This window comes from Cibotium barometz, chromosome 44 (assembly GCF_041138505.1).
Source record: "Cibotium barometz isolate CiBa-2024 chromosome 44, ASM4113850v1, whole genome shotgun sequence".
In the NCBI taxonomy this organism is placed as follows: Eukaryota; Viridiplantae; Streptophyta; class Polypodiopsida; order Cyatheales; family Cibotiaceae; genus Cibotium; species Cibotium barometz.
Window position 1 is genome coordinate 44,619,672 of NC_141089.1, and position 21,812 is coordinate 44,641,483.

General features: G+C 46.0%; 1 protein-coding gene across 3 annotated transcripts in view; it reads right to left on the bottom strand.

Annotated features, from left to right (window-relative positions):
- LOC147613333 (3'-5'-exoribonuclease family protein) overlaps positions 1 to 21,812 on the bottom strand; it is a 45,962-nt gene that overhangs the window by 17,478 nt on the left and 6,672 nt on the right. For all 3 annotated transcript variants that reach the window (XM_086782638.1, XM_086782639.1, XM_086782637.1), the window contains exons 3-4: positions 195 to 287; positions 6 to 84 (exon numbers count right to left, since the gene is read on the bottom strand). In XM_086782638.1, the coding sequence (XP_086638764.1) occupies positions 6 to 84; positions 195 to 287 (172 nt within the window). The remainder of the gene's footprint in view (positions 1 to 5; positions 85 to 194; positions 288 to 21,812) is intronic.

A 21,812-nucleotide genomic window follows, 5' to 3' on the forward strand; every position in this document is an offset into this window, starting at 1 on the left:
ATCACCTGCCCCACTTTGACCACCTAGCAAACTTCTCTGCAAAGCTCTCGAAAGTTCTAAGGAAAGTTCCTCTCCACCTCTACCCTGACATAACCAAGTAAGCATTTATCATGATGTCGGGAAAATACCCTGAAATAAACGTGCAGCAAAGATCGTCAATTGAATATACAAAGATCTTTGAGGTGGCATTATACCTCAAACTGAGGAGCTGCTGTGGGAGAACACTCGATGTTTATTTCCATTTTTCCCTGAGTTGGTCTACTGGAATGAGGCCTGCCAAGTTCTGCCTGCAGAAAGCAATGTCAGCTGACACATCTGGCAATGATTTTTATACATCCACGGCTTGCTGCCCAAATAAAATGACAGCTGTTAAAAGTTATGGGAACAACTACCCACAAAAAACCCACTCCACACTAAAACAATCATCAGCCTGTCATTTTAAAGTCAATTCACACAGAAAAGATGGCAAGTCAAAAGCGAAATGGCAACCTCCTCATCAGTCTACCTCTGCTTCTGCATTAAAATGTGTGACTGGGTACAATCAAGAGCATCAGCTTTGACTCCATATTCTTGAGACTTAAACACGTTCGAAAATGTGATTATAAATATCAGGGATCCTATTGTTTCTATAAACAATTGACTTGGCAAATAGGTAGAGGCTAATCCACAAGGCCAAAAAGAAAGGCAGAGATTACCATTGGTAATTCTAGAGATTGTGAAACCTCCCACAAGGGGTTTTGAACTCCACAAGTTATGTAGCAAGGCAAACGTACACCGCAACACACAATGATCAAACTGCTGAATTTAATTTGACATATCATGCATAATAACCAAGTAAGAATCGAGACACAAGGTACAAATCTAACTCAGGCTCTGTGCATGGCATTGCTCTCCAAACATGGGAAGCAAGCAAAGCTCTAAGAGAGATATATTAACATCTACAAAAGACTGGAAGGGCCTATGAGACCATGAAAAGTACAATCATACCACGGGTATACAATGCCATGGAAAATATATATATATACCTAGATGAATCAAGGAACATGTCCAAATTCACCTTTTAGGAACGTGCATGTTATATACTCATGGTAGTCAACCCACAAGACTATACAACTATCAACTCCACTATGCATAGTATGGACTAGATACTACGACATCCCCACTAACGTCATCAGTGTCCAATAGTGAGTGTAGAACTCTGTATCAAGATATGCTCACACACACACACACACACACACACACACACACACATACACATAAGAGCATATATTCACACAAAGCCCTTCGTACTTAGTTTCTATTAGACCTCCGGAGATGCAGGGCAGACTTAGCCATAATGAAGCCTAGCACTAAGGAAAGTAGCAAATAGAAAGAATTAGTTCAGCAAATAAGTAGTTGATAGGGCAAATGCAACACTAAAGATAGAAAGAATAAGCACAATATCAACTAGCCACAACTTGGACAAAAACTTCACAATGTGAAATCTGCATGTCCGCTAATACGGCTGAATTATATACCTAGATGAATCCAAGAACATGCCCAAATTCACCTTTTAGGAACGTGCATGTTATATACTCATGGTAGTCAACCCACAAGACTATACAACTACCAACTCCATTATGCATAGTATGGACTAGATACTATGACATCCCCACTAACGTCATCAATGCCCAATAGTGGGTGTAGAACTCTGTATCAAGATACGCTCTCACACACGCACTCCACACACACACAAGCTGAAAACTGAATCATGCTATAAGCCTCTTGATGGCAGATGTGGCTATGGTGAAGGGATGTCATGTTGTTGGAGGATCTCATGGATCTGTCTCTATGTGGTGGAGATCCTCGGTGCTCTAGGTCGGAGGCACCTTGCACATAGGATGAAGTAGGCCCGCCACATAGATTCTCCTTATGTATGGCTGGTATGACCTGATGTTGATGCGGTGGTGCCTTGTCTCTCAGCACATCGTCTCAATACTCCGTCCCTATGTCATATGAGCTCTATCATCTCTAGTCCTTATATTGCATCACCCATGCCAGTGGCCCAAACCCTCCCAGAAGAGGCAGTGTGGGACGTGCACGCTTGTGCCATGGCTAATCTCCAGCATGAACGGCTAATCCTTGATTAATGCATCAGTTAGGACAGCATGTAGGACATCATCAGCATCATCTTCATCAGAATCATCATCAGTATCAACAATAGCATCAACATCAGCCATAGCACCATCTCATCATCACCATCACCATCACCAAGGAGGGCACGGGAACCCTGTCGGCAGCCAGCATAGGGTCCTCGGCAGCAGGCAGTAGCATCATGGTGAAGGCCAGTCAGTTTGGGGCAAGCAGTTCAGTAAGCACAGCATTTATTACAGGAAAACCAGTATTTTCTTGTCCAAAGCTGGCCGACAGCATCTAAGGCTGGCCGACCAGCACCTCAACATAGTATATTAGCATGGAGTCATCATTCAGCAAAATTCAATCAGTTCATTCATCATCCTAGAAGTTACCAGAAGTCATGTATGTTGGGTAGGAGGGAAGCTAGCCTGCACACACACACACACACACACAACCTCAAGCACAGAGAAACGTGAGTGCTGGAAAAGATGTACTCAATAATGATATGAAATGAAAGTACAAGTGAGTACTAAAAGGCCTAGGGCAAAGTGCCCAACACACATAAGTGTGTTCACACGGGGAAAAAAACCTGTGTCCAGTCACAGGGAAAAAGTGCCCGTGAGTAAGCTGGGTTCACACCGGAACTAGCCGGGAGTGGACATGACCAACAAACCCCCCTCAAGTGAATGGTGTGAACGGGTAGCAGCAAGGTGATAAAGCTGTGAATGCTGCCCTACACTATGCTCCACAGTAAAAGTGAACTGCATTGCCAATGGAAAGAGCAAGCACTATATGACACGGAAAAGGAGAATCCTAATGTCATAGTGCTAATGCTAAAGCACAGTAGTACATAAATGCATCACCAGAAATGCATGGCAAAGATCATGTGGACATCAAGGAAGGTGGCTGAGATTCGTAACAAGCCGTGTGGTGGTGAGGCGCATCACCTTGGAGTCAAGAGCAGGGGGTAGGTGGCCGGATGGTCTTCACGGACACATCTCCTGGAGCACTGTCGCTGTTGGGCGCTGTCGCCAGGTACAGCCATCGCCGCCTCGTACAGAGGTGCTGCCGCCGGGTACAGGGCTTCCGCCACCAGGTACTGCTGTCACCAGGTACAACCACCATCGGGTACAGGTGCCGCCGCCGGCCGCCACTACCGCCGGATACAGGTGCCGCCGTCGGGTACTGCCGCCGCTGCCGCTGGGTACAAGTGCCGTCGCCAAGTACCGCTGCCCCGCCGCCAGGTACCGTTGCTGCCGCCGCCGGGCGCTGATGCCGCCGCCGCCGCCGGGCGCTGCTGTTGGGCGCTGACAAGGTGCTGATGCACATGGCCTATAGCAAGGCGCTGCTGCACATGGACAGCCAGGCAGGCATCAAGCAGGAATTTCTCTGCAGATAGTTGGGCAGCCAGATGAGTGTCAGATGGGAGGCTCTCTACGCCAGGTGGCTGCATGTGTGGAAGCAGTCAGCGTGGGTCTCACTCTATCTCTCTCTATCTCTCTTGAAGAAGGCGAGCTGAAGGAGGCACCGAGGGGCTAACAGCCAAGGGGTTTGTCTCTCTCTCTCTCTCTTCGCAAGCAGGCTTCGTTTACGAGATTTGGATACAGAGGATCAAGTTAAGATGCGATGATGTTCTTGGAAGAGATGTGTGTTGCTCTTCGACTTGGACCTATGTGTATTCAAGGATGGCTTGACACGTCCTCTATCTTTCTCTCTCTGGGTTTTTGGCATCGTCATTGGATGGTGCATATGAGGATTTATCTGTCATGGAAACAAGACATTGGTCTTTCGTGAAGAAACAGGACTTTGGTATCGAGGGTACAGGCTTATGGTTTATGGAAACAGGTCTATGGTTTATCAGATACAGGTCTTTGGTTTCATGAGGAAAGCATGTCTCTGGATTCATGTGAACAGGTTCTCGTTTTCTCGAGGTTACACGCAAGCTGTGACCATAGGAAGGACATATGGTTTGGTACAGCCTTATTGCTGTTTGGGAAAGGGTTGTGGGAATCCATGGTTGAGATGGAGAAGACTCTTTCTAACAGGAAGGTGTCGTACAGGTGTGCCTTCTCTATAGAATGCTTTACTGTACTAAGCGAGAGTTCTTATTTGGAAAGTCCTGGGTGAAAAGCTAAAAGGGATCCTATTGGTAAAGGATTCGACAAGTTGTACTTTGTACTCATATCTAATCAAGTAAAGAAATACCGCAAGGGGTGCCACTGCGTTTTGGGACCAATCGGTGTCCTTGTACTATTTGCAGGAGCATTCTAGCTCCCCTGTTTGTTTTCTTTTTCCAGATTCTCATGGGTGATGAAGTGTTTTGTGTGCGAGTGTTTGTTCCACCACCCGTCAGATATCTGAAGGCCGGTTTCATGGTTCCATTGCCAGGATATCGTCGGCTTTCTCAAGGAGGCGAGCTCGTGGTTGTTTCATGAGAGTGACATCAAAAGCTTCTACATGAGGAAAGTGAAAAGGAAGTGCAAGAGAGAGTGCAGGATTGTGTCTTTGCCTGTATGAGGTGAAGAGGAAAAGCTAAAGATGAAGCTCAAGAGAAAAGACACCAAGGACAGGAAGTAGTCAGCAAGGAACAAGAAGCAGTTAAAGTGTTATGGTGCAAGAGATGGGTTGTAGGCTATGGCTTTTGACATTTTATCACCAGTGGTATCTTCACGGAGGCTTCATGGGTTCGGAAGGCAGCTTCTTTCTATGTTTATCAATGGTGATCTACTATGCTTCATTAGGGACTTGTGCTTACCAATTGGATGGAGTGCAAGCAGGTTTTGGGTGCCTGTGGATGCATCAGATGAGGCTCAGACGGAAGCGGAGGAATTTGATGAGGTTCTTATTCCCGAGCAGATACTGGCACATACACAGAAAGAAAGGTACAAGGTAAAGTTTCCGATCGCTATCTTGTGAAGTTCAAGAACTGTTCACTGATGGATGCGAAGTGGATGGAGGAGGGTGACTTAGCAGATTCACCTCAGGTATTGCAGCTTTATCTTGACGCCTTTGAGTTGGAGCCGACTCTTGTTACGGCTCATTCAGGTTCAGTAGAGCATAGGTCTGGAGCATTGCCTGATGCTCAAGAGGGGGGTAGCACCTCCACTCCCTTGTTATAGACACGCTCAATTTTCATCTAGAAGTCGCTTGGTGACATCTTTGTATTCACCCGAGGTACTGAGGCTGACAGTACATCTGCTTATGGGACTTCTATGATATTGTGTACTAGTCACATGAGATGGTAAAGTTGGGTATGGTTCACAGTCGGCCACACCATGAACTATAAATTGCAACTATGGATGGTTTTTGCCTTTAGAACTAAGGTATGACTGAGGAAGATTGGGACATTGATCTTTGTCATATGGTTCTGGCTGTTCTTGACCACAGGATTGGTCAACTGGATATTGAGATGATGCTATTTGTGGAATTGGTCTCCTTTGGAATGGCATGGTTTGGTTGAGCTCAAAGTCTACAGCAACCTAAGCTAACACTTCAAGACTCTATGAAGGGCATAAGTCTTGCGAGCAGTCCTAGAGTTGGTTTGGTTCATATATGAATTGAACTCTATATGTGCATGTATTTATACACTTTCCGAGGTATTATGGTATTTTGGTGCCATTGGATCTTGGTACCCTTGAGAATACATTGGGTAATACTCTGAATGTGTCAGGATGAGATGCATGTATGTTGATATGACACATCAGGTACTTTACCACGTTCATAGTGTATCACTGAATGGGGCTCTTGCGGGATGGCCATAAGTAGAGTGTGTAAAGCATCAAGAGGGACATATGTGGGAAGTACTTTGTGGATGTATCGTTGTTACACGCAAGCTGTGACCATAGGAAGGACATATGGTTTGGTACAGCCTTACTGCTGTTTGGGAAAGGATTGTGGGAATCCATGGTTGAGATGGAGAAGACTTTTTCTAACACGAAGGTGTCATACAGGTGTGCCTTCTCTATAGAATGCTTTGCTGTACTAAGCGAGAGTTCTTATTTGGAAAGTCCAGGGTGAAAAGCTAAAAGGGATCCTATTGGTAAAGGATTCGACAAGTTGTACTTTGTACTCATATCTGATCAAGTAAAGAATCACCGCAAGGGACGCCACTGCGTTTTGGGGCCAATCGGTGTCCTTGTTACTATTTGCAGGAGCATTCTAGCTCCCCTGTTTGTTTTCTTTTTCCAGGTTCTCATGGGTGATGAAGTGTTTTGTGTGTGAGTGTTTGTTCCACCGCCCGTCAGATATCTGAAGGCCGGTTTCAGAATACAATGCCGCCAAGGTATCCCAAGCACCCTTTGTAGTGGTGCAAGAACAACTGTGCGGAATGATATGCCTGCGGCACAAGAGAGCAATCAATGCATGGACCAGAGCATCCCTAGCATCCCAAGTACGCTGCTGCTAAGTAGGAGGAAGACGAGGAGGTGGACCTGCAGGAGGATGAGCGGGAATCACTTCACCTTCCGCTGGAGCAAGTGCAAGAGGACGCTCCTCAATGCCATCCACATACAGCCATACATTTTTGGCAACTAAAACATGACGCATCATATAAGCCCACATAGGGTAGTTGTCCCCATTGAGCTTGTCCTCTTGAGATAGCATTCCAAAGAGGTCATTATTGCTGTTGGCCATGATAGCACAGCAAATCTGTCACAAGTCACTACGAGTATGCAATGTCCAGCAAAACCGTAAGAATGTGGGAGATAAATAGCAGAATAACCAATGGACTGAAAGGGAACTCCTTCACCACACGAGAAATACATATGCATGTCCCAAATCTGCAAGTGTACTGCAGATGATGCAAATCTGTCAAAGTGTCCACAATGGCATACATATACTGCAGCAAACCACAAATGTATACATGTGCCGTGAAAAACACAATCAGCTGACACTTGTAACAGCTACAACAAGTGCTCAAATCCTCGCAGATCAAATGTAAATTGGTCGAATGCTCCAAAAAGGGGCTTAATGTAGAAAAGCCCTAATTTTTAGGCAACCAATTAGACCACATCTGAACCGGATCTGCACCTGTAAATCTGCTAATGCGTTTGTCACCTGTACCAAGTGCTGCAATGCCCAAAAATTGAGGAAAATGTCCCAATGCCAACCAAATGTGCCTGTAATACCCAAAAGTTTGGGGGAAATGCCCCAATGCCAACCAAATGTGCTTGTAATACCCAAAAATTTGGGGGAAATGCCCCAATGCCAACCAAATGTGCCTGTAATACCCAAAATTGCTTGCAAATAGTGCCAAGTTCTGCAAAATCGTGCCAATTTCTACAAAATCGAGTCAATTTCAAAATCCCCAAATTTCTAGTACAATTATGCACCAAATCTGCTGAAATCAATGCCAATGTTGCAATTGCAGGCTCAATGGTGAAAAGCCCCAATTTTCAACAGGCAAAATGTGCAATTTCAGGTCAAAAAATTGCAAATCCCTCAAACCTTGCCAATTTTGGGTAGATCTGAAGGTGAATCTGAAGTTGCTTTGGGCAGTGCAGAGCAGGTACACAGGTACAGTCGTACGGTATAGGTGCAAGTACGATCGTACGACGAGACAAGGAGGCTATACGAGGCATGATACAGGGCGGCGACGGCGGCGCAGGCGGCAACTGCCCGTGAGGGCGACAGCAGAGGCGGTGGCGCTCAAGGCGGTAGGCGCAGGCGGCAGGCGCACAAGCGGCAGGTACGGGCGCAGACGGCAGTAGCGCTAGGCAGATGATGGGTGGCACAGATCTGAGGGCGGTGATGGCAGATTTGAAGGCGGCAACCCCAGATCTGGCAGCTATAGTCAACGGCGGCACACGCAAGGGCGACGGGCGTAGGCGACGGCAAAGGCGGCGGCGACGCTGTGAATTGGGCAGTGCAGAGGGCGACGAGCGGCTCTCAATGCAGAGGAACAGAGGATGCACAGGCATACGCCACATATCCGGCGGCGGCGCGACAGGGCGGTACAGTATGACGTACGGATAGAGCGACGACAGCGTGCAGAGGCGGCTAAGGGCGGCGGCAAGGTGGCTGAAGGCAAAACCCTAACCCTGACCCTAATGTAGCAAAACCCTAATCCCCTGATGTGTGCAATAGGCTCAAGCTCTGACGGGCAACAGGGGGCAAACCCTAATGCTAACCCTAACCAAGCTCTGATACCAATGTTAGGTAGGAGGGAAGCTAGCCTGCACACATACACACACACACACACACACACACACAACCTCAAGCACAGAGAAACATGAGTGCTGGAAAAGATGTACTCAATAATGATATGAAATGAAAGTACAAGTGAGTACTAAAAGGCCTAGGACAAAGTGCCCAACACACATAAGGTTCACGCGGGGAAAAAACATGTGTCCAGTTCAGCCGTAGAGAGGGTGACCTAGAAGGGGAAGAATAAGAAGAAGAAGATGATGATGATGATGATGATGATGATGATGATGAGAGATGATCAAGAAGATGGGCTCTTGGACCTTTTCCGTCTATGTCAGTTTTTTTTACAATGAGAGTGGACTGATTTGGAATGGCTCCTCTTCCATTCACGAGAACGGTGGAGAAGTAGTGATCTCTTTGAGGGAGATCTCTTTGATGAAGACTTTTGAATAAGAAAACAACAAATTCATGCATAAAACCTCGAGAAAATCTCAAAATAAACAAAAGAGAGTATAGAGAGAGAAGACACCACACTAGGGGTTGGAATAGACTTGGGCCAATCCCCCCTTCCGAGTTATATTAGATAAAACCCCTTGGAGGAGTCTTGAGTAAAAGTTCTTAGAGCTAGAGAGCTCTTTTGTCTTTTTACATATCTCGACAATAAGAGAATAGCTGAATTTAGAGTTCTTGCCCAAAAGCACTTTTTAATAACAAAAGCTCTTCTCTTTTTAGCATTTAAAAAGCTTTTAATCTTTTGCTTTCCAAAGCTAGTTGCATCTTTCCAAGCTTGTAGGGTTGCCCTACGCTACTATCTGTTGGAGTATGCGCAGGCGGAAGCATAAACAAAACAAGGGAGAGAAGTGGGAGCAAAGGAGAGAGAGCTTGTGGACAAGATCACATTTTATAATAGCATGAAGCTTTACGATGGCAATAGCCAGCAAGAAAGTGTTAAGCTTGTGCTTAGGATTGAACTACATCAAGTGAATATGTGAGGCACCTTTTATAGTGAAGGGAGTGAGCTGGCCGACTGCTCATATAGTTGGCTGACTTGGTGCAACCATAAGCCATTGTCTTCATCCCATAAGCCAAAGAGGTTGAAGATTTCTGGTCTTTCATCAACAAACTTAGTTTTTGAGTGGTTTAAAGTTGGGCACATGTACACTAAGTGTTCATCTTTAATGTTGTTGTGTATCACCCTTGAGGCTCTTGTTTGTAAGAGGCATAGGCATGTCATAAGCCATATGCTCTCATTTCCCAAGCCCAAGGCTGTTAGAAGTCATCTCCTGTCTAGATTTATACACCAGGGCCTTTGTTGTGGGTGTGCCCGCCCTTATGAGGTGTTTTCCCATTTTTCCCCACTCTCCGTATTTTTCCCCTATTTTTTCCATTTTTTCTGAGGCTTGGGAGGGCTGCCAGATGATGCCGGGAGCACCCCAATGCTGGCCGACTGGATCTTCTTCCGTCGTGGGCTTCAGGGCTGCTGGCCGACTGCCTTTTACCAGTCGTGGGCATCTGATAGCTGGCCGACTGCATTTATGCAGCCGTGGACCTCTTTCTCCAGTCGTGGACACTTTTAGTGCTGGCCGACTGCCCTTCCAGGGAGATATATATAGGTCCTCAGCCCCCATGCCTTATTTGTATCATATCTCGGGATCTTCTTGTGTATATAGAGCAGAGTTACACGCCTACATCTCTCTCTCTCTTGTGCTGTTTTTCTGCCTGCGTTTCTGCTTTTGCTCGTGTTCCCAGATTTGGTCATCATCTCCGCTGCATATTCTGACATGGTATCAGAGCCTAGGCTCTAGATAGGTCTTGGGATTTGTGTGAGCAAGAGGGGGCTGTTTTGTGGCTGATTGGTGGTGTCACCAGCCTGGACATTTCCCAGTCTGAAAGAGGTCTGGTGGACTCCAGGATGTTTAAATATTTGGAAAGTACAAGCTTTGGGAATGGGGGATTATCCTAGAATACAAAGGACCACACTCCTAAAATTTAGGAGAGTTGCTATTTTTGGCCCGACTCCGATGGAAATTCTGTTCGCGTCATTACATCTGGAATTGAGCAGATACCAAGAGTTGGCAAAGTGCCTATGACAGAATGTCTACCAGTTGGGATATTTTTAGAGGTAAAGATTATGGAAGGACCCATCTCTTAGATTGGGACATGTGGCAAGAAAGTGGACCAAAGTGAGACAAGTGGCCTGACACTTGTTAGAAAAAGGATCAAAGTGAGACAAGTGGCCTCACACTTGTCACTTCAGCTATTGTGTGGCTCTCCACTTGTCATTGTAGCCTTCTCTTGCCATTTTAGCTCATGGGAGGCCCAAATCTATAAATTGGAGCCCTCTCTCTTCATTAATGGAGGCTCTCTTGCTGCACACTGGCCTCTACCACCGTTGAAGGCTTCCCTAATGATGGCTACTCTCTTTCTCTCTCTCTTGAAGGCTGCCCATGAAGAATACCGGCTGTATGGGACTGTTTTGGAGGCTTCCATCGCGAAGAAATACTGAAGGCAAGGGTATTCAATCATTTATTATGATTTCTAGCCATTGTATGTGTTGTACCAACATTTGTACTTGTTGTACCTGCTGTACCAGCCACCGTACTTACTGTACCAGCCACTGTACTTGCTGTACCTACTGTACCAGCCACCGTACCGACTGTACCAGCCACTATACCTGTTGTACCAACCACTGTACCTGCTGTACCAGCATTTGTACTTGCTGTACCTGCTGTACCAGCCACTGTACCGACTGTACCAGCCATTGTACCTGCTGTACCAACTGAATGGAGAGTTGTACTTGCTGTACCCTCTCTATTGCATGAAGACCCGTGGTTTTTGGGGAAGAATCAGTACCCACACGGAGGTATATGGATTATATTGTTGGCTCGGCATTTCTACAGCCTATGTTCCGGCTTGGTTGCCTCGTGTTGGGCTGTGTTATGGCATTTGTATATGGATAATCCGGCATCTCCTGTGGGGAGAGTAAGGCCCTCAAAGCTTGTACATGATATTATTCTCCTTGGGTAATAAAATACTCCAAGGGGGGGGGTCGGCCCATTCCGGCCTCTATGTGGTGTCATATGTGCAAGATCCATTTTCAGCATTTGTGGATGTTTTGTCCAGCTTTATATTTTATGCAAAGTGATGATGGATATGTGTTAAGGCTGTGGCCATGTTTAAATGTTTTAATATGCATTGATGGTATCAACAAGTGTGTCAAAGGCCCTAGTCCCCCGGGCACCCGCCGCGAGTTTCATTGGTATCAGAGCATAGGCTTTCTTGGAAGCGGAGGCTTCCTTCTATCAATAAGGAAGAGAAAAGATCTGGAGTGGGGACCACACTTACCATCATTGCTATTCAACCACTTCAGAGCCTATGAAGCAAGAGCATGAGCAATAGACAGCTTGGTCTAAGGATTTATGAATTCACAAAATTTATCTTGGAAGTATGGAGTTAACTTTATGTGCACACGTTTAGCACTCTGGATATTGTGGATTATATTATCAAGCTTACAGGCAAGCTATATGGAGAAATATCTCGGCCCTCGGGATATCTTAAGGATATGGTGAGGAGATATTTCTTTTGGCTTCATGACCAACCTAGCAAAGAACAGCTAAGTATACTTTGAGTTTGCAAAGTTGGTGCTTTGGCTATTTACTATGAAGTGTTTTTGATGTTCACTAACCCTTGTATAGCTATGCAAGGAGAAAGGTGTTGTTGTTTGCCTTGAGATGGTTTCAGGGAAACATTGTTTATGGCTCCCTTTAATGGGATGAATTCTTTTCATGGCTCCCTTTATTGGGATGGATTATATCTATGGAGATTTCTTTCTTGGACGAGATTTATATGGATATTGGGCTTCACAAGCAATTTCTATGGACGAATCTGTCCGAGTTTATAGAGAAGAAATCTTTGGTTATCTCATGGATATGATGCTTTTATGGATAAAGTCCACCTCTACTCCAAGGTGTGTGGTTAGCACGGAGTATGTGGTAAGACTTATGGTATACAGGTCTATGGATTCCTGGACTTCTTTTCTAGGGATTTGGATCCAACCTCAGGTTTATGGATTATGTTTATGGCTCCCTTTTACTGGGATGCATTATTCTTTTTTGCTCCCTTTATTTGGGATGCATTGGACTTATGAAACTCATGATTCACATACCTTGTGTAGTGTTCTCTTGTCCTACGTGCTCTCTTGAAGATTGTTTCTACCATGTGAGGGTGGAACAATAGAGAGCAGATGGAAGGGAACATGGGCACTTCAAAGGGTACTGACAAGCACAACATACCTTGTGTAGTGTTCTCTTGTCCTACGTGCTCTCTTGAAGATTGTTTCTACCATGTGTGGGTGGAACAATAGAGAGCAGATGGAAGGGAACATGGGCACTTGAGAGGGTAGTGTGAGTTGGTGGCCGAAATGCCTATAAACTATTGGTGGCCGAAATGCCTATAAACTATGTGTAGCAGAAATGCTTATGGAACACCAGGTTATCTATGCCTGCAAGTGATTGTTTTATCTTGTTACTTGAGCCCACCTCTCATCCAAGGTGTGTGTTCAGAGTAGTAACACGGAGTGCAAGTGGTAAAGTGGACATGACGGGACTTATGTCTATGCCAAGGGTCATGTGGACCGATGTCTTGTTGGCAAGAGACTTATTTTGTCTCGTCCATTTACTTGGGACATGGATTATGATATCTGGACTTATGGGACTGTTTTGTCTCGCCCATTTACTTGGGACATGGATTATGATATCTGGACTTATGGGACTGATTTGTCTCGCCCATTTATCTTAGGACATGGATTATGATATCTGGACTTATGGGACTGATTTGTCTCGCCCATTTATCTTGGGACATGATTATGATACTGGACTTATGGGACTGTTTTTGTCTTGCCCATTTATCTTGGGACATGATTTTGATATTGGTACTATGGAGACTTATTTAGTCTCGCCCATTTCTTTGGGACATGGATTCTTCAGTTATATTGGATTTTTGAGACTGTCTCGTCTCGCCCAATCGATGGGACATGATTATATCTTGAATATATGGCTTGACGCTCAAAGTTGCGGACAACTTTTAAGAAGCTGGGGAGGATGTCACCAGCCTGGACATTTCCCAGTCTGAAAGGGGTCTGGTGGACTCCAGGATGTTTAAATATTTGGAAAGTACAAGCTTTGGGAATGGGGGATTATCCTAGAATACAAAGGACCACACTCCTAAAATTTAGGAGAGTTGCTATTTTTGGCCCGACTCCCATGGAAATTCTGTTCGCGTCATTACATTTGGAATTGAGCAGATACCAAGAGTTGGCAAAGTGCCTATGACAGAATGTCTACCAGTTGGGATATTTTTAGAGGTAAAGATTATGGAAGGACCCATCTCTTAGATTGGGACATGTGGCAAGAAAGTGAACCAAAGTGAGACAAGTGGCCTGACACTTGTTAGAAAAAGGATCAAAGTGAGACAAGTGGCCTCACACTTGTCACTTCAACTATTGTGTGGCTCTCCACTTGTCATTGTAGCCTTCCCTTGCCATTTTAGCTCATGGGAGGCCCAAATCTATAAATTGGAGCCCTCTCTCTTCATTACTGGAGGCTCTCTTGCTGCACACTAGCCTCTACCACCGTTGAAGGCTTCCCTAATGATGGCTACTCTCTTTCTCTCTCTCTTGAAGGCTGCCCATGAAGAATACCGGCTGTATGGGACTGTTTTGGAGGCTTCCATCGCGAAGAAATACTGAAGGCAAGGGTATTCAATCATTTATTATGATTTCTAGCCATTGTATGTGTTGTACCAGCATTTGTACTTGCTGTACCTGCTGTACCAGCCACCGTACTTGCTGTACCAGCCACTGTACTTGCTGTACCTACTGTACCAGCCACCGTACCGACTGTACCAACCACTATACCTGATGTACCAGCCACTGTACCTGCTGTACCAGCATTTGTACTTGCTGTACCTGCTGTACCAGCCACTATACCGGCTGTACCAGCCATTGTACCTGCTGTACCGACTGAATGGAGAGTTGTACTTGCTGTACCCTCTCTATTGCATGAAGACCCGTGGTTTTTGGGGAAGAATCAGTACCCACACGGAGGTATATGGATTATATTGTTGGCTCGGCATTTCTACAGCCTATGTTCCGGCTTGGTTGCCTCGTGTTGGGCTGTGTTATGGCATTTGTATATGGATAATCCGGCATCTCCTGTGGGGAGAGTAAGGCCCTCAAAGCTTGTACATGATATTATTCTCCTTGGGTAATAAAATACTCCAAGGGGGGAGGTCGGCCCATTCCGGCCTCTATGTGGTGTCATATGTGCAAGATCCATTTTCAGCATTTGTGGATGTTTTGTCCAGCTTTATATTTTATGCAAAGTGATGATGGATATGTGTTAAGGCTGTGGCCATGTTTAAATGTTTTAATATGCATTGATGGTATCAACAAGTGTGTCAAAGGCCCTAGTCCCCCGGGCACCCGCCGCGAGTTTCATTGCTCATTCTCTTGTCCTACATGCTCTCTTGAAGATTGTTTCTACCATGTGTGGGTGGAACAATAGAGAGCAGATGGAAGGGAACATGGGCACTTCAAAGGATAGTGACAAGCACAACATACCCTGTGTAGTGTTCTCTTGTCCTACGTGCTCTCTTGAAGATTGTTTCTACCATGTGTGGGTGGAACAATAGAGAGCAGATGGAAGGGAACATGGGCACTTGAGAGGGTAGTGTGAGTTGGTGGCCGAAATGCCTACAAACTATTGGTGGCCGAAATGCCTATAAACTATGTGTAGCAGAAATGCTTATGGAACACCAGGTTATCTATGCCTATGAGTGATTGTTTTATCTTGTTACTTGAGCCCACCTCTCATCCAAGGTGTGTGGTCAGAGTACCAACACGGAGTGCAAGTGGTAAAGTGGACATGACGGGACTTATGTCTATGCCAAGGGTCACGTGGACCGATGTCTTATTGGCAGGAGACTTATTTTGTCTCGCCCATTTACTTGGGACATGGATTATGATATCTGGACTTATGGGACTGTTTTGTCTCGCCCATTTACTTGGGACATGGATTATGATATCTGGACTTATGGGACTGTTTTGTCTCGCCCATTTACTTGGAACATGGATTATGATATCTGGACTTATGGGACTGATTTGTCTCGCCCATTTATCTTGGGACATGATTATGATATCTGGACTTATGAAACTCTTGTTGTCTCACCCATTTATCTTGGGGCATGATTTTGATATTGGTATTATGGAGACTTATTTAGTCTCGCCCATTTCTTTGGGACATGGAATCTTCAGTTATATTGGATTTTTGAGACTGTCTCGTCTCGCCCAATCGATGGGAAATGATTATATCTTGAATATATGGCTTGAAGCTTAAAGTTGCGGACAACTTTTAAGAAGTTGGGGAGGATGTCACCAGCCTGGACATTTCCCAGTCTGAAAGAGGTCTGGTGGACTCCAGGATGTTTAAATATTTGGAAAGTACAAGCTTTGGGAATGGGGGATTATCCTAGAATACAAAGGACCACACTCCTAAAATTTAGGAGAGTTGCTATTTTTGGCCCGACTCCGATGGAAATTCTGTTCGCGTCATTACATCTGGAATTGAGCAGATACCAAGAGTTGGCAAAGTGCCTATGACAGAATGTCTACCAGTTGGGATATTTTTAGAGGTAAAGATTATGGAAGGACCCATCTCTTAGATTGGGACATGTGGCAAGAAAGTGGACCAAAGTGAGACAAGTGGCCTGACACTTGTTGGAAAAAGGATCAAAGTGAGACAAGTGGCCTCACACTTGTCACTTCAGCTATTGTGTGGCTCTCCACTTGTCATTGTAGCCTTCTCTTGCCATTTTAGCTCATGGGAGGCCCAAATCTATAAATTGGAGCCCTCTCTCTTCATTAATGGAGGCTCTCTTGCTGCACACTAGCCTCTACCACCGTTGAAGGCTTCCCTAATGATGGCTACTCTCTTTCTCTCTCTCTTGAAGGCTGCCCATGAAGAATACCGGCTGTATGGGACTGTTTTGGAGGCTTCCATCGCGAAGAAATACTGAAGGCAAGGGTATTCAATCATTTATTATGATTTCTAGCCATTGTATGTGTTGTACCAGCATTTGTACTTGCTGTACCTGCTGTACCAGCCACCGTACTTGCTGTACCAGCCACTGTACTTGCTGTACCTACTGTACCAGCCACCGTACCGACTGTACCAGCCACTATACCTGCTGTACCAGCCACTGTACCTGCTGTACCAGCATTTGTACTTGCTGTACCTGCTGTACCAGCCACTGTACCGGCTGTACCAGCCATTGTACCTGCTGTACCGACTGAATGGAGAGTTGTACTTGCTGTACCCTCTCTATTGCATGAAGACCCGTGGTTTTTGGGGAAGAATCAGTACCCACACGGAGGTATATGGATTATATTGTTGGCTCGGCATTTCTACAGCCTATGTTCCGGCTTGGTTGCCTCGTGTTGGGCTGTGTTATGGCATTTGTATATGGATAATCCGGCATCTCCTGTGGGGAGAGTAAGGCCCTCAAAGCTTGTACATGATATTATTCTCCTTGGGTAATAAATTACTCCAAGGGGGGGGGTCGGCCCATTCCGGCCTCTGTGTGGTGTCATATGTGCAAGATCCATTTTCAGCATTTGTGGATGTTTTGTCCAGCTTTATATTTTATGCAAAGTGATGATGGATATGTGTTAAGGCTGTGGCCATGTTTAAATGTTTTAATATGCATTGATGGTATCAACAAGTGTGTCAAAGGCCCTAGTCCCCCGGGCACCCGCCGCGAGTTTCAGGTGGACTGTTCTGGACTGTTCGGGAAGAGGAGAAGCAAGAGGAAGGCGGGCTGATTTGCTGGACAGCCACTTGCAGGTATCAGTTCTTCTTTGTTCCCACCCACCCACCCTTTTCAGAGTACATCCCCGCTATGGCAGATCTGTTTGAGATGGCCGAGAGACATGTGAAGATCCCGACACTCCCCACATTCCCGGTGGACCGTCAGTTGGACGGGAGCAACTACGGCATACGGAAGGTGATGATGGAATCCGTTCTGGAGTCCTACGATCTCGCCGATTTCGTCGTTGTTGGAGTTCCACGGCCGGAAGTGGAGGAAGGGGAGTTACCGTCAACCCGAAAGGACCGGGAGGCCCAAACACAGATGTGGGATCGTGTCGACGCCAGGGTCCGTTCGTTTATTTTCCTCAATTGCACACCACCGGTAATCAATCATGTGAAGCACATGACGCTGGCCAGAGGTATATGGCAGCATTTGGCCTCACTTTACAACAGGGTATCGCCCATGAAGAGGATTTCCTTGGAAGTACAGATGCGGGTTATGAGCCCTGCAAAGTCGTCGACGATGCGGGAGCATATTAACAAGCTGCAGGCTCTTCAGCAAGAAGTTCTTCAGGCTGGGAAGGAGATATCGTCAGAGGACATGGCCATCACGTTGCTGTCACATTTGTCCTCTTCGTACTCAGCATTTTACTCGTCGTTGATTACCAGTGGCAGGCTCGGCACCATCACGTGGGAGGAGCTTGTGCCCATGGTCCTGGACCAGGAGGAACGATTCACGAACCCTCCTCAGGATGGAGGTTCGGGGGCCTTTACTGGCCAACGGTCGAAAGGCCGTAACACGGGCAAGGGGAAGGCTTCGTCGGAGAAGTCTTCTGAGAAGATGTCCGTTAGTGACCGCGAGAAACTGAAGGCACAGAGAACCTGTAATGATTGTGGCAAGAAAGGCCACTACTGGAGGCAGTGTCCCAAGCGGAAGACCGAGAAGGGTGAAGACTCCTCAGCAATCATGAAGACTCCGGCTTTTGTGCACTTGGAGGTGATGGACACCAATGCTTCATTTTCTTCAGGCAGGGAGGAGATTGGAGGACTCTCCGCAACGGATACTCGGGAGTGGATTCTCGATAGTGGTGCTTCCAGGCACATGACTCCTTCCCGTTCCGGTTTACAGGATCTCTGCAGGTGTTCTGGTCATATTCTTACTGGGATACGTCCACTATCCCGGTTCACAGTGAGGGCAGGTTGGAGATAGTTCCCGATGGCAGAGAGGGGAAGCATTCCTCCCAGGTGTTGTATGTTCCGGCACTTGGTTTTCATCTGTTGTCAGTGCATCAGGTTTGCAAGATTGGCGTACGGGTGGAGTTTGATGAGCATTTTGTTGCTCTCCGGGACAAAGCAACAGGCCAAGTGGTTTGGGAAGGTGGAGTGGAGAATGGAGTCTACAGGCTTTCAGCACTCTCTCTCCCAGGTCCTCAAGATTGTGATGAGTGGCAGTGTGGTTATGGCTACTCAAGTGTGGATACGCTGCAGGTGCGGGCTTTCCAAGACCAGGTGGTGGATAGCTTGCCAGTAGATGGCAGCAGTTGGCAGGAACTTTCCAGTACTGAGGTTGGTAGTTCTTGTGTTCGTGAGTCAGAGGAAGCTGAACAGGTCACTTATGCTCTGATGTCTCGTCGTGTTCAGGACATAGAACTTCCAGTAGTTGAGGATGTTCTTTCCACGGGGACCTTTCGGAAAGCCAAGCAGGTGACAGGTGATTGCTTGCAGAAGGAGGTGGTTTCTCCAGGCTTTGTGGTTCCGAATTCAGAAGGGGTGGTTGACAGGTTTCATCAGGCTTCCAGGACTTGCTTGTGCACCGTAACAGGTGTTGATCCTTGTGAGCAGTGTGATGTCTCTGTGACTCAGAAGCTGTATGGTTCATTGATCTGGTTGATGGACACCGGATTGGACGGGAGCTTCCTGATGAGGCAGTTGAGCTCTTGGTTGCAGATGTCTCCTCGGGAGGCAGGATTGCGTTTCCTGTGGTTTCTGCGGCATGCGAAGGATCATGGACTCTTGTACACAGGAGGGGGATTATTGGATGGAGTCCGACTCCGCGGTTGGAGTGACTCGGTTTGGGGAGGAGATTCGGACACGAGGGGATCTACTTATGGCCCAGGAGCAGTTTTACGGAGCAGGAGGAGGTTGCATGGCAGGTTTGGGCTTCCACTCGAGGAACCCATGGTCATCCATAGGCACTTTGTTCGTGAACAGATCGTTGCTGATGACATCTTGCTGGAGTTCTGTTCGACGGAGGACAGTACGGTGGACCTCTTCACGAAGTCGCTCTCAAGATTTGCTCAGGCGGCACCCCAGCTCCCAGTGGTTGGTTTCACAGCCAGGAGCTGAGAGGGGGTGTTAGAAGTCATCTCCTGTCTAGATTTATACACCAGGGCCTTTGTTGTGGGTGTGCCCGCCCTTATGAGGTGTTTTCCCATTTTTCCCCACTCTCCGTATTTTTCCCCTATTTTTCCCATTTTTTCTGAGGCTTGGGAGGGCTGCCAGATGATGCCGGGAGCACCCCAGTGCTGGCCGACTGGATCTTCTTCAGTCGTGGGCTTCAGGGCTGCTGACCGACTGCCTTTTACCAGTCGTGGGCATCTGATAGCTGGCCGACTGCATTTATGCAGTCGTGGACCTCTTTCTCCAGTCGTGGACACTTTTAGTGCTGGCCGACTGCCCTTCCAGGGAGAGATATATAGGTCCTCAGCCCCCATGCCTTATTTGTATCATATCTCGGGATCTTCTTGCGTATATAGAGCAGAGTTACACGCCTACATCTCTCTCTCTCTTGTGCTGTTTTTCTGCCTGCGTTTTTGCTTTTGCTCTTGTGTTCCCAGATTTGGTCATCATCTCCGCTGCATATTCTGACAAAGGCATGTTATTCCGCTGCATATTCAACATTTTCATCTTCTAAGATGAGTTGTAAGGTTGAGCATAGCAACACTAAGTGCTCTACCTTATTGTTTGTCATGATTTTAAAAATCTCTTGGCATTGTCTTTGTAAGAGGCATTGGCAACATTATGAGCCATGTCCTCTCCTTCTTGAGCCAAGGATGATGTACCTTATTGGTTTGAACATTTACCTCAACCACTTACTCACTCTCATTAAGCTTGTATCTTCAAACCCTAATGGGTATCATGTAACCAACATGCACAAAAGCTTTTGTTGTAATTGTGGAGTCGACACTGCCCTTGACCAATCCATAAGGCAAGTGGTAAGACCCTCCCTTTCCCTTTCCCATATAAATCTACCTCATAACCATTACTCTAAGAAGGAAGGCCCTCATTGCCCATGGAGGAGATATGGTATTCAAGGAAGCATCAAGCATGTTGAAGGAACATCTATAAGCAAACCACTTAAGCAAGGGTGGCAGCCTTGTTTTGATCATTGTGTGAGAATGGTCAAGGTGGAAAGCATGTGGAAGCAATGGCATGTATGTCTAAAGCATGTCAACTACAAGAAGTCAAGCAAGCACAAAGAGTGGGGTGCACCATCATTGAGGTGTACATCTTCATCGACATCAAATAAAGACTTAGATGGCATCATTGTATTAGCCTCTAAGGCTCTAGGAACATAGTTGTAAATCCTAGATAACCACACCACCATGACATCCTTGTATGCCTAATGTTATAAAGGCAACCTATGTCCAATACCACCTATTCCAATTCTTTCATAGTTGGTATTGAGGGAGGGTATTAAGAGACTAAGGTTATGTAAAAGAGGAAGAGAAGGGTGTGTGTGTGTGAAGGGACTTAAGGTCCACTAGCTCATCTATTTAAAGGTGGAGCTAGGAGGCATTTTGTATTGAGCAAGGCCTAGTTGTATTCATAAACAACTTAATAAGCAAGATATCTTTCTTGTATTTTGTGAGTCTCTTCTCTCCACACACTTGATCTAGCATGAGCACCACGAATTCTAACACATCTTGGCCTGCGCAGATAGACCGAACTACTCTGCTAAAGTGATAACCTTTCCGGAAAACTGAAGCGCGGGTGAGACCCGTTCTATTTGAGTCCATAGAACTCATCTGCCAGGCTGGTCATATACTAGGGTGGGAGAAATCTGGTCTTTAGGTATTGCCAAGGTAAGCATAGAAGCGGGTCGACGATGAAGACTTATAATGTGGCACTTATGGTGTGTGCCCGGCCTCCAATGTTGATGAAGAAGAGCCTCCTTAGTGTTAAAGACCTCCTCCTTTGATGGTTAAGACCACATTAGTGTTAAGCAACACTTTGTTTGATGATTAAGATAACCATTAGTGTTTAAAAAACACGATTAATGCTTAAGAGCATATTTTTAGCATCTAATGACACTTGTATTGGTGATTAGATTCACCATTAGTGTTTAATAACACTCTTAGTATTTAGAAGAAATAACTCCCCTTTGCTAGATTAGAAGCTTCATTAGTGTTAATCAACACTATTAGTGCTCATAAGCACACTTTGAAGAGCTTTGAGAACTTGAAGATGATAAGGAAGCTTGATGACGTTTTGAATGAGACTTATGAATGCCTCATGTGGTTGGCCACCGCTTCAAAATCAAGAGTAAGATCAGCAACAAGCTCTCACAACATCACTTGGGTGATTAGAGCAAAGAGGGAAGAATTAGAGCCAGAAAAAAAGGTAAATTTGAAGCTTTAATGGAGAGCTTCCATGGAGAAAACTGCAGCCGACTGGTTTTTTCATTCC